We start from the raw sequence: 13,955 nt of genomic DNA, 5'->3' as shown, positions 1-13,955 counted from the left end.
CCTAACAGAGCAAATTATCCACAATAATTAAAACCCACCATTACCCCTATTCTAACTCTCCCTACTTATTTCACAATCATGGGGATTTAGTCTTTTTAAAAAAGTTTTATTTATTTATTCATCCATAATGTTTTTGGCTGTGCTGGGTCTTCATGGTTGCGGCGAGCAGGCGTTACTCTCTAGCTGTGGTGTGCGGGCTTCTCAAGGTGCTGGCTTCTCCTGTTCCCGAGCACTGGCGCCAGGCACACAGGCTACAGCAGTTGTGGCACACGGGCTTGGCTGCCCAGAGCAGGTGGAATCTTCCCTGATCAGGGATGGAACCCGCGTCCCCTGCCTTGGCAGGCGGATTTTTAAACTGGACCACTAAGGAAGTCCTCTACTGACTTTAACTGTGTTTTTTATATATTATGATTGTCAGATTCTCACAGTCCTATGACCCATTCTGTCAGCCTCTGGGATCTTTTACCAGAAGAAGCCTAAAATGGTCACAGCCAGCCTCCAGTTTTGGCTGCTTGCACAGTGGCCTTTACTGCAATAAAGCACTATTTCAAACTGACATCCCCTTTAGCTGTCTCACTCCCAGCACAACGGTGAATAACTAAAATACCACAACTATTAACTAAAAGGAGTTGCTGCTGTTTAATCGATAAGTCATGTCTGACTCTTTTGCAACTCCATGGATGGTAGCCCGCGAGGCTCCTCTGCCCATAGGATTTCCCAGGCAAGAATATTGGAATAGGTAGCCATTTCCTTCTCCGGGGGATCTTCTTGACCCAGGATCAAAGGCGCATCTCCTGCACTGGCGAGCAGATTCTTTACCACCGAGGCACCTGGGAAGCCTAACTCAAGAGAGAGTTCAGCAAAATTTTGCAGCGTGTTATAAAACACTCTATTCAAATTTGCGGTGCTATCAATCATAGCAGAACACTACAGACCCCAATTACCAGCCTGCACCATTGTATTATCAAAAGCCACAAGGAAGACCGGGCCAGAGAACTGAGTTTAACGGGCACAGCACCGCTGCTACAAAAAATCACTGAAGCACACACCCCGCTGGAGGAATGAGATGCTCTTTGTATGTGGAACCCAATGCCACACTAAGAGCAGTCAGAATGCCCTCTGAGGGCGGTGTAACTTAAGGCAAACAGCCTAATCTACAAAAATAGGAGTAACTCAGAAGGCAAATGTCTGGTCCAACCTTGCTTGAAATCTTGGTAGCATGTGATACAACCAAGTCTTTCTTGAAACATTTTCTTCTGTAGGCCTCGCTGACACATAGGGTGCATCGCAGGGCTTCTCCTCCTCCACCTTCTCTGCTGGCTCACTTCTCTGGCCTTCAAAAGCCTAAGTGTGCAGGAAACTATGTCTGGTCCTCCTCAAGCCATACTCTCTCCTTAGGCCGCGATACAGGCTTAATGGTGTCCTCCACCTCTAAATTGTTATGTAAAGTCCTAACCCCCAGGACCCCAGAATGTGAGAGTATTTGGAGACAGGGTCTTGAAGAAAGTAATCAAGTTAAAATGAGATCACTGAATGCTGAGGAACGAGCCAACTAGAGGGTTTGACTAGAACCATGACCATGAACAGAGGACATAGGAGATACAGCTGACAAAGTAGGCTGGAAGCACATAGAAAGTAACCTTCTCTGTTCATACCTAAACATAGGCTATAAAAAACTTTTCTTCTTTCCTGAGTGTGGCATTCCGTCACCACCTAGTTTTGGCCCTTTCTACACTGTAGTTCTTAGTATTCAATTCTTATACGACTCTTAGCTGGATTAGATCTGAGCCACCTCTGCAATGTCAATGACTCTTTAAAAAAAAAAACATTATTGAGATATAACTCACACACCTTACAATTCACCCATTTAGGTGCATAACTCAACAGTTTTTTTTTTGCATTCACAGTTATGCAGTCATTACCACAATCTATTTGGAACAGTCTCAAGCCCCCAGAAGTTAACCCCATACTCACTAGTAGTCACTCTTCCATTCCTTCCCAATCCCCTACCCTTGAAACACTACTCTATGTTTCTATAGATAAGCCTCTCACACGCTTTATACAAGTGGAATCATACTTATGTGGTCTTTTATGACTGCTTCTTTGACTTAGTAATGATTTCAAGGTTCATCCATGTTGTAAAATGTATCAGTACTTCCTTTTTATGGTCAAATAATAGTCCATTATACAGATATACCACATTTTATTTATCCATTCAATTCAATGGTTGTTTTTAGATATTATCCCTGTGCCTCCTAAATCAGGATCACAAATATTTTACAACTTTTTGTAGAAAAATCATGTCTCTTCCAAGGTCTTCCATTTTAGACTCTCAAGTATAAGGTTTCAAATCTATTTTTTCCTCCAAGTAATTAAAAATTTACTTTAAAATCTAAGGCACATTCTTCCAACTATCCAAATTCCCTTTATTATTTTCCCAAACAGGTAAGAATTCCAGAATGAAAGTTTCTCCTACACAGATAATTCAAGAATTAAACACTACGTTATCCACAGTATACGTCAGGCAAACATACATCTAAACATCTAAAAGTCCTCTGCAACATTCGGTCTTCCTTCCATGATGGTTCTGAGAAGCATGTGCACACACAGTGGAGCCCTGACCAACACCGGTTTGAACAGTGCAGGTCCACTTACATGTGAATCGTTCTCACTAAATATGTGCTACAGTGGTACAAGATCTGTGGCTGGTGGAATCTAAGAATGCAAAACCAGGTAAGTGAGAGCCAACTGTAAAGTCAGGGACTTTTCAACTACAGGGAAGGTCAGCACCTCTAACCACCACATTGTTCAAGGTCAAGTGTACTTATCTTTTGTTTATTCAATAAATATTTTCTTTAAAACTTCCATGAGACAGTGGATTTCATTATCTGGTATGGACCCAGGAAAATCAGTAACACATCTTTCTCCTAACTTTTAACTTGACACGATTCTATCCTTAGGTTAGCAGATTATTGTACGTATAGTGTAAATGGCAACCCAGTCCAGTGTTCTTGCCTGGAGAATCCCAGGGACCGGCGAGCCTGGTGGGCTGCCGTCTATGGGGTCGCACAGAGTCGGACACGACTGAAGCGACTTAGCAGCAGCAGCAGCAGTGTAATTTCCAAAAGGTGGCGCAGTGGTAAAGAATCCATCTGCCAGTGCAGGAGATACAAGAGATGCGGGCTTGATCCCTGGGTTGGGAAGATCCCCAGGAGGAAAAAATGGTAACCCACTCTAGTATTCTTGCCTGGAAAATTCCATGGACAGAGAAGCCTGGCAGGCCACAGTCCATGGGGTCACAAAGAGTCAGACACAGTTGAGCAACTGAGTAGGCATGTATACACAGTGTAATTTCTTTTGTTTTTTAGATGCTGAATTTGAATTTTAAACAGGGAATTTTTCAGCACACATCTCAGTGCAACAAGTTTTGGCAATCCCTAGATAATCCTAATTACCTCATACATTAAAACTATAAATTACCTTCATTTCCATAGGAAAAACTAGGGAAAAAAAGTGATGTCCCAAATCTGTATCATGGAGTCTGATCCTTAGCTACAAGAGCTGTGTCTTTTCCTCTGCCTTTCGTTTCCCCTTCACAAAACTTCAGTCAAACTCACCTCCTCAAGTACACTCCTATCTCTGTATCTTGGCTCACATAAATACCCCTTCTTAAAATACACCCTTCCTTCTCTCTATTCATCCAGGATCTATCATTCCATTCCTTCACAGTTTATCTCAAGTGCCACATTAAAGCACTTAGATCAGCTCCGGGCACACACTTTTAGCATATCGTAGTAGAAAGAGCAAAGGATTTAGAATTAGTCTACAGTCTGAAAGCAAGCTCTGCGATTTATTACATGACCAGTGGGAATTTACTTAAGTAAATTTACATAAGTCTGTTTCCTTGTCTATAAAGGGGGTAAAATAATTCAGACTACTCTAGGTTTCTTGGAAAGATTAAATGAAACAAATTGGAAACTGTCGAGTACAGTTATCAGCAGATAATAAAATTTAATAGGTGTTAATAATTTTTTCTCCACAAAGCCATATTTGATCAGCCAAGCTTAGTGATCATTCTGTCCTAATGTACAAACAATTAATCAGATCTATTTTGAACATGAAGCAAATCCCCAGCCTCTTGGATTGTTCAGGCTACCAGCAATTATCAATAGGATTGTCCAGATGGTTTTATTTCATCCTATGTTGACTATTGATTTATAGATTTAAGCCTATTTCAATACAGAAATTATAAACAGAATCTCCATTTTTGCTTTATCAAAGCAAGAAGTCACTACCAATGAAGACCCTGCAAAGAAAAAGCTGTGAAAATGGGCTCTTTCCTTACCTTGTGGGTTATCCATTCTCGTCCATACTGATATACGTTGTTGGCTGCAGAATTAAGGGCTCTTTGGACAACCTGCGCCTCAGGAAGCCAACTAATTCAAAATAAAGAAAGGAAAAATGAAAAACTGGTATAGTGTACTGCACCAGTAATCCCTGGAACTTAATTTTTTAAACAATCATTTACAATTTACGATTCTAAAACTTGCAGAGTATTTCCTAACAAATTACTGACTACCATGGGGGTAGTTAAAAAATAAAATAAAAGAGGAGGCCATACAATTTGTCATCAAGTTCAATTAGGTGAACAGCATAATCCTAGGAACACTCTCCACGAAAAAGTAAAAACCCTCTCACAGAAGCCAAATTAAACAAGTAGGCAAAGAGATCCTACAGGCGTTGGCAGACTTTTTTTTTCTGTAAAGGGCCAAGGCGTAAATATTTTAGGCTTTTCGGGACATATGATCTGTATCACAACTACTCAATTCTGTCTGCTTTTTTCTGCAGCCTCCAAATAGCCACAGACAACATGACATGAACAGGTGTAGGCTGTTCCAATAAATCTTTATGGAACAGGTGGTTGGATTTGGTTCTGAGCCGTAGTCTGCCAACTCTGCCACAAAAAATGATACAGTATGGGAAAGCTGCTGACTCTGCCATGGCGGGGATTTTCTTGAATCCCTTAACCTCTGATCCTGTTTCCTCATCTGTAAAATGGGGATAACGTCTTCAGCAAACAACATAATGTAGGGGAAAGCTTAGTAAATCAAAGACATGTTGTATACTGTGAGACTCAATTCAATATTCGGACTTTCCCCTCTGCTCTCCTCCATCCCATTACGTGTCATTCTCATGCAAAAATGACAACATTCAACAAAGTTTTGCAAACTCTTCCCTCTTCTCTCTTCCAAGGTAACTGTACCAATGAAGATCATTTCATAAAAACAGACATAGAACCTAGGCCATCCATCTCTGTTTGTCAAAATTACATCCGCCATCCCATTACATGTCATTCTCATGCAAAAATGACAACATTCACAGAGTTTTGGCAAACTCTTCTCTGGCCATCCATCTCTATTTTTGTCAAAATTACATTCTTACTTTGCCCACTCAGGATGATTTGCTAGAGTTTCATTAATCAAATTGCTTGTGACTTCAATCATGTGTACACTCTCTTGATGTACCTGTATTACGGACAGGAAAAGAGTATCAATAAAAATTAAACTCAATTTAACATTTATCTTTTATACTACTCTAGGAACAATGCTTTAAGCGTCAAGTAATTAGATACCTGAGTGTCAGTTAACTTAAGAGACCGCACTGAATAGCCACTATCCATAACAAGGCAACTCTAGATTGTTTTTTAACTCTGAGAGCTGTCGTTTTGTTTCAGTAAGCAAACAACTTACCTGTAATAACTGCAAAGTTTGTCTTCCCTGTCATTAATGTCTCTGCTCAGTGTTTTTTATTTTTTGAAAACCCCAAGGGTCCCCCCTGAACCTGAACAGCTAAACAGTCCACCAAGAACGTCGCCATAAAGTTATGCTCCGACACTTCACAACTCGGAAGCTGCATCCTTTCTAGCCTGAGATGTGTGAAACTTGAGAATGTCATCAAAGGCACAACAAATGTGCAAATCTCCCCAGGCTTTCAAAATTCACAGGATACCTTAGGGTCTCCCATATACCATTCTAAAATGTGATTTATTAATCTCAGCCCTTCTGTGCCTTTCTTGCTTCCAGAACCTCTCTCTTTAATTCACAGCTTCTCTGTTCCCAGTCCCAAACCAAATCCACCACAACCCATAAGAAAATCTGTAGGTTTTTTCTGCCCACACAAGGCAGGTGAAGATAAGTAATTCCAAGTAAAAAAGCCACAAACTACATGCTTTTATCAGATGCAGTAGCAGTTTTTCACAAGCAAACAGTCCTCAAATTATTGCCTAACTGATCATTTTTCAATGCCCTGATATGGTGTTTATAATAATTTTTATACCATTTAATTCTTGCTTTAGGTAGAAAGGAATTACCTAACATCCTCAACTCTGCTATTATCCCAAAATATACTAGGAACATGGAGGCAAAAAGGATTTTCTGACAAACTGGATATGCATGTATTAATAAAAGAAAAAAAGTAGTCAAGAATGACCCTGAGGCTTTTCACCTGAGCAAGCAGAATGAAGCTGTCACTTACTTGAAATGAGAAGAACAGACAAGCATGGGAAGGTCTGGGATTCAGTTCTGACATGTTATATTTGAGATGTCTATTAAGACATTCAAATGGATACTGTCATGGTGTTTTAGAGAAAGATCCTTTTATTAGCTAGGAGAATGAACTAGATAACCAGTAAGTTTCCTTCAAAAGCTCAGTTTGCATGAGTCCTAAACTACAAAGAAATGGTTCAGTAATAATTGTTATCAAAGTTCAGGGAAGCAAAAGCTCACTGAAGCATGAAATGAACAAAGGAAAAAAAAGATGAAACAATTGAGATGAGCAGGCAAGAAGACTCTACACAAAGGGACAAAGAAGGGAAAGTGGAATAGGAGAGGAAAAAGAGAAAAAAAAGGAAAAGAATTACATACTGGTGAAAGGTTTCTCTAAGAACTAGAAAAACATACAGAGGGAGGTTTAGGTGGAATATAACACAGACAAAGACAGACCTCTCAAGTCTGTAGAGCCTAAATAAGTGACTATACATGATTAAAATCCAAAGAAAAGGTAAAAAGGTAAAAACTGCATTTTAACTGAAACAGGTATAGAGAGAGCAGGTTGTTAGAAGCAAATGATAAGATCAGGGCATACTGAGGCTAAGAGTGACTGAGAACAGGACTTCCAAGTAGAAAGTCAAATAGTAGGAAACAGTGTAATTCTTTAGTAAATTGCTGCATATTAGATTATCTATTGCTAATAGGTACATCTGCTGCTGCTGCTGCTAAGTCACCGTATCTCTACAGCACTATATGAAAATGGTTCACATCCAGGATATCAGGTAAGCTTCACAATTTCTGGAAAACAACATATAAAAATCTGGGGTGCAGAGTTCAGTAGGGTCCAAATAAAATAAAGACTGTGATAGACTACAAAAGTTTTTTGAAAAGCTAGTAAGAGACAAAAAATTTAGCTGAACTTTGGAGAATGATTTTCTTTGATGAAAGAGGGATAATAAGGACTAAATTTTTTTATATCCTCTCAAAATTCATCTGTTGAAAGCCTAACTCCAATGTTGATAGGTATAAGAGGTAGGACCTTTGGGAAGTAATTAGGTCATGAGGGTGGTGCTCTCATGATGGGACTGGTGGTGGTGGTTTAGTCGCTGTGGTGGTTTAGTCCCTAAGTCGTGTCCGACTCTTGTGACCCCATGGGCTGCAGCCCACCAGGCTCCCCTGTCAATAGCATTTTCCAGGCAAGAATACTGGAGTGGGTTGCCATTTTCTTCTCCAGGGGGTCTTCCCAATCCAGGGATTGAACCCAGGTCTCCTGCACTGCAGGCAGATTCTTTACTGACTGAGCTACCATGGAAGACCTGATGGAAGACACAATGGGATTAGCGTCCTTAAACGAAGAAATACAAAGATGTTCTTTCTCCCTATCATGTGAGAATACAAGGAGAAAACAGCCACCTATAAGCCAGGAACAGAGCCTTTACCAAGAAGCTGACCATGCTCACACTTTCATCCGGGGCTCTCAGCCTCCAGAACTATGAGAAATAAATGTTTGTTGTTTAAGGCACTTGGTGTATGGTATTCTGTTATAGCAGTCCAAACTAGTAAGGTGGAAAGGAAATGCAAGCTGGAAGGATCTGGAAAGTGAGAAATAGCTTAATGGTAAATCAGCAGAAAGAACAATGAGACATGAAGGAAGGAATCAAATTCTGATCAAGTGAACAGGATCTACGCTAGGAGTCATGGACCAGATCATAGTTCTCCTTTTGAGAGAAGAACCCACTTTTCCCTCAGTATCTCCATTTTTCATCTGCCATTTACCTCAGAGGATTTTTATGATAATAAAATTTAAATGATAAAAATACATTAGGCAAATTCATGGCAAAACCAGCAATACAAAAATCATAAATACTTTAAATGCTGTAATTATTTATAAGCAAAGTAACATTTCCTATGCATGCAACTGCTGGCTTCTTATCCATACAACAAATTCTAACAGTTAAAGAGTTTATTAATGGTGATAGCAATTGTTGTACTGTACCTTTGCAGTCAGGAGTAGGGCTAAAAGAAGTGTTCCTATCACTAACAAAAATATGATGAAAATGCTAATTATTTTGTCTAACATCTTCTCCAACCAGATGATCATCTGCACAGAAATGAGAAAGAGAATTAGTCGTCTTTCAAGCACAGCTTAATAAAAACACATGTGCATTCAACCTTCATGAAGACAAAACAGGATATTCAGCATTGCAGTAACTATGGCATAATGATTAAAGCAGCGAAAGCTATAAGCCACTTTAGAAAATTAACTAACAATGTTAATTGTTGTTATAGAAAGAGCTTATTATTGTCACTTCTAAGAAAAGGCAATCAATTTGAATATAACCTAAATCTATGCTTAGATTCTCATATTGTGGTATGTTGACATTTCAAATTAGAATTTACGATCTGATAAACATTCTGAACTAAATAATGACAATCCATTAGTGACCTCAAATCTCTACTGTCAATTAGCAAATAGATATGACTTTAGAAAAAGGATGACTCTTACAATACAGATATGTCCTAAACCATACAGATAAAACAGGAGCAAATTAAAATGGGAATTACATTCAAAATATTTTTTCCCTTTAGTGTCATCAGGGTTACAAACAACATCTATTGTTAAGGTAGTGATAAATACCAATTTCAGAATAATAGCTACCCTGGAAGCAAAAGGGCTGGGACACGGATGCACAGTCAGGGAGGGGCACACAAGAGACTTCAGCTGCACAGGTAATATTTTCTCACACTGGAAGGCAGGCATGTGGGTGCTCTTCTATCCTTTTATATTTGAAATATTTCATAATAAAATAAGAAATCCACTTGAAATTTCTATTCTTTTTAAACCATAAGCTTTATGACAAATTATAACTGACTATAAATAAAAAAGAATCATTAATGCAGTGGTTATCTCTTAATCCATAATTAAAATTATGCTTTTCCACAATGCCACTAGACATTCTATTCTGAGTATAACTTCTCTCATCTTTCATAATCACAAATAATCCTACATTTTCTAAAACTTTTGCTTTCAGAATATCTAATCTGGACAGATTTTTAGAATTCCTGCCATTCAAAGCTACCAATTAACATTTCAAAAATACAACCAGACTGATGATTGAAATACCACAATGCACCCCTCCATCCCAACATGAGCACTGAGAGTAAGTTACTCTTCTTTTAAATATGAATTATGCTCTCCAAACAGTTAAACATCCAAGAGCAAAGAAGGATGGTTAAAACAGCATGTCTTCTAAAACATTTGCTTTCTATTCAAAGATTATAAGCTTGCACCTCCTTATCTTTCAGGAAGGACACTGTCACCAAGAGATCGATGCTACAGTGAACTCAAAGATAAACAATGCATTTTTATCTTGACAATTTCAGCTTTCAAACAGAAGAGTTAATTTTCAGTGCATGCTACCAAAGCATCAAAGACAACGCAGAGATTAAAAAAAGTAATAACAGGTTTCTAAGATATGGAAGGTCAGAGGTCATATTTTGAATGTAGGTTCTAAAATCAGTGAAAGTGAGAAGTATCACAATCAGAAACCAACTCAATATGTAGTTTTTGGGAGTTTCCTGAGCAAAGAGCTAGTGTTGCATGATTCCTCTTTGTATCTCCAAAACCTAACAGTGCACAGCATGTGGTAAAAGCTCAGTTAATACATATTTGAATAGGCAAAATAAAGAAAATATCACAACTAAGATTGGATTGGTATTCACAAATTACAATTTCTGAAAATAACTTAGGAGCCACATTTTTTTTTTTTTTTTTTAAGAAAATTCACATCCTGAAATACACTAACATAAAAGATGTTTTATTTGGAAAGTATCTGAAGTTATGTCTGAATGTTTTTAACATATAAAACATGGAATATTTACAAACACATTATGTACAACAACATTACAAAAGTCAAACTCTGTTTTCAAGCCAGGGTAGAATTTTCCTACCACAAGCTCTATATACCTGCTCCTGCTGCTGCTAAGTCGCTTCAGTCATGTCCGACTCTGTGTGACCCCATAGACGGCAGCCCACCAGGCTCCGCCATCCCTGGGATTCTCCAGGCAAGAACACTGGAGTGGGTTGCCATTTCCTTCTCCAATGCATGAAAGTGAAAAGTGAAAGTGAAGTTGCTCAGTCGTGTCCCACTCCTAGAGACCCCATGGACTGCAGCCTACCAGGCTCCTCTGTCCATGGGACAAGTTTCCAGGCAAGAGTACTGGAGTGGGGTGCCGTTGCCTTCTCCATCTACATACCTAAGGACTGGAATAAGAGACACCTAAATAAAAATTTATTTTCAAGAGATAATACTGAGGGTTAGATGTTTTATTGAAAATTTAAAATACAGGCAGACACTGTTTTATTGTGTTTCAATTTATTGTGCTTTGTAAATAACACGCTTTTTTACACATTTAAGGTTTGTGGCAACCCTGCATTGAGCAAGTATATTGGTGCCATTTATTCCAACAGCATCTGCTTATTTTGTATCTCTATCACATTTTGGTAATTCTCCCAATATTTCAAACTTTTTTGTTATGATATGTACTATGGTGATTTGTAATCAGTGACTTTTGATGTTACTACCACAACTCACTGACAGCTGAGATGATGTTTAGTCTTTTTTTTTTTTTAAGCAGTAAAGTATTTTTAATTATGGTTTATACAATTTTGGGGACATAATGCTATTGCACATTTAATAGACTACATGTGTCCAACTTAGTCACCAACTTTTTACCACTGCACTACTTATTAAGCTCAAAAGACTACAGTATGTGAAAGTGAAAGTCACTTAGTCGTGTCCGACTCTTTGCGACCCCATGGACTTGTATAATACAGTCCATGGAATCCTCCAGGCCAGAATACTGGAGTGGGTAGCCTTCCCTTCTCCAGCGGATCTTCCTGACCCAGGGATCTAACCTGGGTCTCCTGCATTGCTGGCAGGTTCTTTACCAACTGAGCTATCAGGGAAGTCCAGACTACGTACAGTACAAACAAATTTTATATGTACTGGGAACCCAAAGAAAACCATGTGACTTGCCTTATTGCAATATTCACTTTACTGTTGTGGTCTGGAACCCAACCCACAGCATTTCCAAGGCATGCCTGTAAATAAAATCGCTTAAGATGTTCCATACACAAGCAAAAGGTATGTGTATGGTGAGGGTCGGGGGGAGGTTTCTATTTACATGTGGCCAGCTAAGATAAGGTGAGAAAACAGGCAAAAAGGAAGACAGCAAAAGTGAAAGAGAAAAAAAAGAGGAAAAGAGAGACAGGAAAGACTTTAAAATGTGGAGAACTAAGGACCAATCAAGAAGAAACGATCAAAGAGGGTAGAAAACTTACGGAGGAAACGAACCCCCTAAAAGAGTGAATGGAACAAGACTCATAAGGAAACTGCAACTCACAGACACAGAGAGAGAAAGGTGGTGAGAGGAAGCGAAGGAGAAGGGGCAGGGGATGAAGGAGAGAATTCGTAAAGAAATGCCAGAGGCGCTGTCCCGTGAGGCTGTGCTCTGCTTTAACCAAGGGGAACCACACTGCCTGTCGGTCCCTACCCTGCTCCACTTATTTCCCAGTTTATTTTAGGTTTGAGATTTTATTTTCTAAAAGTAGAAGGGGAGTACTTTTAAAATGACATTCTCAATGTTTTAAGTATAAATAAAGGGCATGCATTTTTTAAAATGTAGAAATGTCAGTATATACATAGTTATATCAAAAGATACTCTGAGGCTTCTGAACTGACTCACCTTCTTTATCAAGTTATGAAGAAATTGTCATTCCACTACTGAGTTTTCTATTCATTATTCTGGACGTGTAGATTTTTATTTTGCTTTGTTTTTCTTAACCTAATTCTAGCAGTCTCAGTGCAAATAATAAATACTGAGAAATAAAACAACTAAGTCTCAAGAAACAGTTACATTTGAATTAATCATAGCCGTGTTTCTCACCCTCACTTCTCTTGAATTAGTTTCTAATTCACTGCACTTGAACTTGGAATACCAATACCCAATGCTGCAAATTTTCTGCCCTTGGATGAAATATGTAACAAAACAGACTTCAACTTATTTATGTGCTTGCCCCGGGCACAGGCTCTCAGAAGTTAAAGCAGTTAGTCCAACTCTACACCAATACTTTACCTATGCTACACAGAAACATCAAAGAAAAGGAAGAGGTTGCCTGATCCCTTGAGAATCTTTTAAAACTAATTCACAATTAGTCAGCTATGAATTAGGTAACCTAACTCAAGTCACCAAAGGTTAAATCAGATTGAACCTAATGACTTTAGATCTCCTTTCTCTCATCTCTTGAGAACAATTTCATTTCAGTAAAAACAAAGTGGGGAAATACATAAGACCACCTACTTTAATCAAAGTAAGAAAATATCAATTATTTTTGTAGCTCTATCACTTGCCAAGGATTGAACTCATTTACTCATATTTGTTTTGTAGAGCAGAGGTACACATAGCCATTTGTGTATGTGTGTTTGTATGTGTATGTGTGGTCACAGTGGTATCTGTGTATGCTGATTTTACACACTGTTTATTTTCAATCCAAAGTTTAAAAGTGTAATAAGCACTGTCAGTAAGTCTCCCCTTTCTTCTCTTTCAACAGAAAGAACGAAACTCTAATCTTTACACCCAAGAGCCGCATTTTGAACTATTTCTAAGAGATAAGACATTTTTCTTAAGGCCTGCTATAATGTTTTCACTGAAGATTTTTAAGGTCTTATTGTGTTTAATGACAATACACACGAATGATACCATCTTTTGCTATCTGCCCTAGGGATCTGATAACACTGTCAGAACTACTGTATGTGGACTATATATCAAAGGTATGGTACTCCAAATCCTCCTAATCCAGAGGATTAGGCTTCATTTAAGTTACTGAAAATTCCATGCCAATCATGTGAGGCACTGACCACAGATACAACCTCACATTTTGGGAAATACATAAAACTAGATGTCACGGGCCATGACTACACCATTTTCTGAGATAAAAAATAAAATTTTGAAACACTAGCTATAAAAAAAAAGATAAAAAACACTATCGGCCAAGAGAATCATACAAATATTTCACAAGTCTTTTTTTAAAACTGTGGTGTTATTTATAGAAAAAGTAGCCATAAAGAGTTCTCTTTCCTTTTCAGTAACTTTTGCCTAAAATGCTCTCACACATCAAAGGAGACGAGAGCATCAGGCGGGGCCACACTATAGAGCTGAAAAGGTCTGGAGGTCACTGTGGACGAAGGACCATGAGACAGAACGTCAGCACACTCGGGCAAGGAGATTCCATCCACATCCTAAATAAACAGCTTTAAGTTTTCAGCAAATTGCACTGTGGCAATATTAGTGCTTCACGACCTTCCATAGCTTATAATTAGAACTTTAAAAACAAAAACTTAGTCT

General features: G+C 38.5%; 1 protein-coding gene across 2 annotated transcripts in view; it reads right to left on the bottom strand.

The window, feature by feature from the left end:
• TMEM245 (transmembrane protein 245) overlaps nucleotides 1-13,955 on the bottom strand; it is an 83,606-nt gene that overhangs the window by 40,658 nt on the left and 28,993 nt on the right. For both annotated transcript variants that reach the window (XM_070375151.1, XM_070375152.1), the window contains 3 exons: nucleotides 8,545-8,649; nucleotides 5,443-5,525; nucleotides 4,346-4,436 (listed from right to left, as the gene is read on the bottom strand). In XM_070375151.1, coding sequence (XP_070231252.1) covers nucleotides 4,346-4,436; nucleotides 5,443-5,525; nucleotides 8,545-8,649 — 279 coding nt within the window. The remainder of the gene's footprint in view (nucleotides 1-4,345; nucleotides 4,437-5,442; nucleotides 5,526-8,544; nucleotides 8,650-13,955) is intronic.

Source organism: Bos mutus, chromosome 8, assembly GCF_027580195.1.
Source record: "Bos mutus isolate GX-2022 chromosome 8, NWIPB_WYAK_1.1, whole genome shotgun sequence".
NCBI classification, from domain to species: Eukaryota; Metazoa; Chordata; class Mammalia; order Artiodactyla; family Bovidae; genus Bos; species Bos mutus.
Note: the sequence above shows the minus strand (reverse complement) of the source record. Positions and strands in the feature narration are given on the sequence as shown.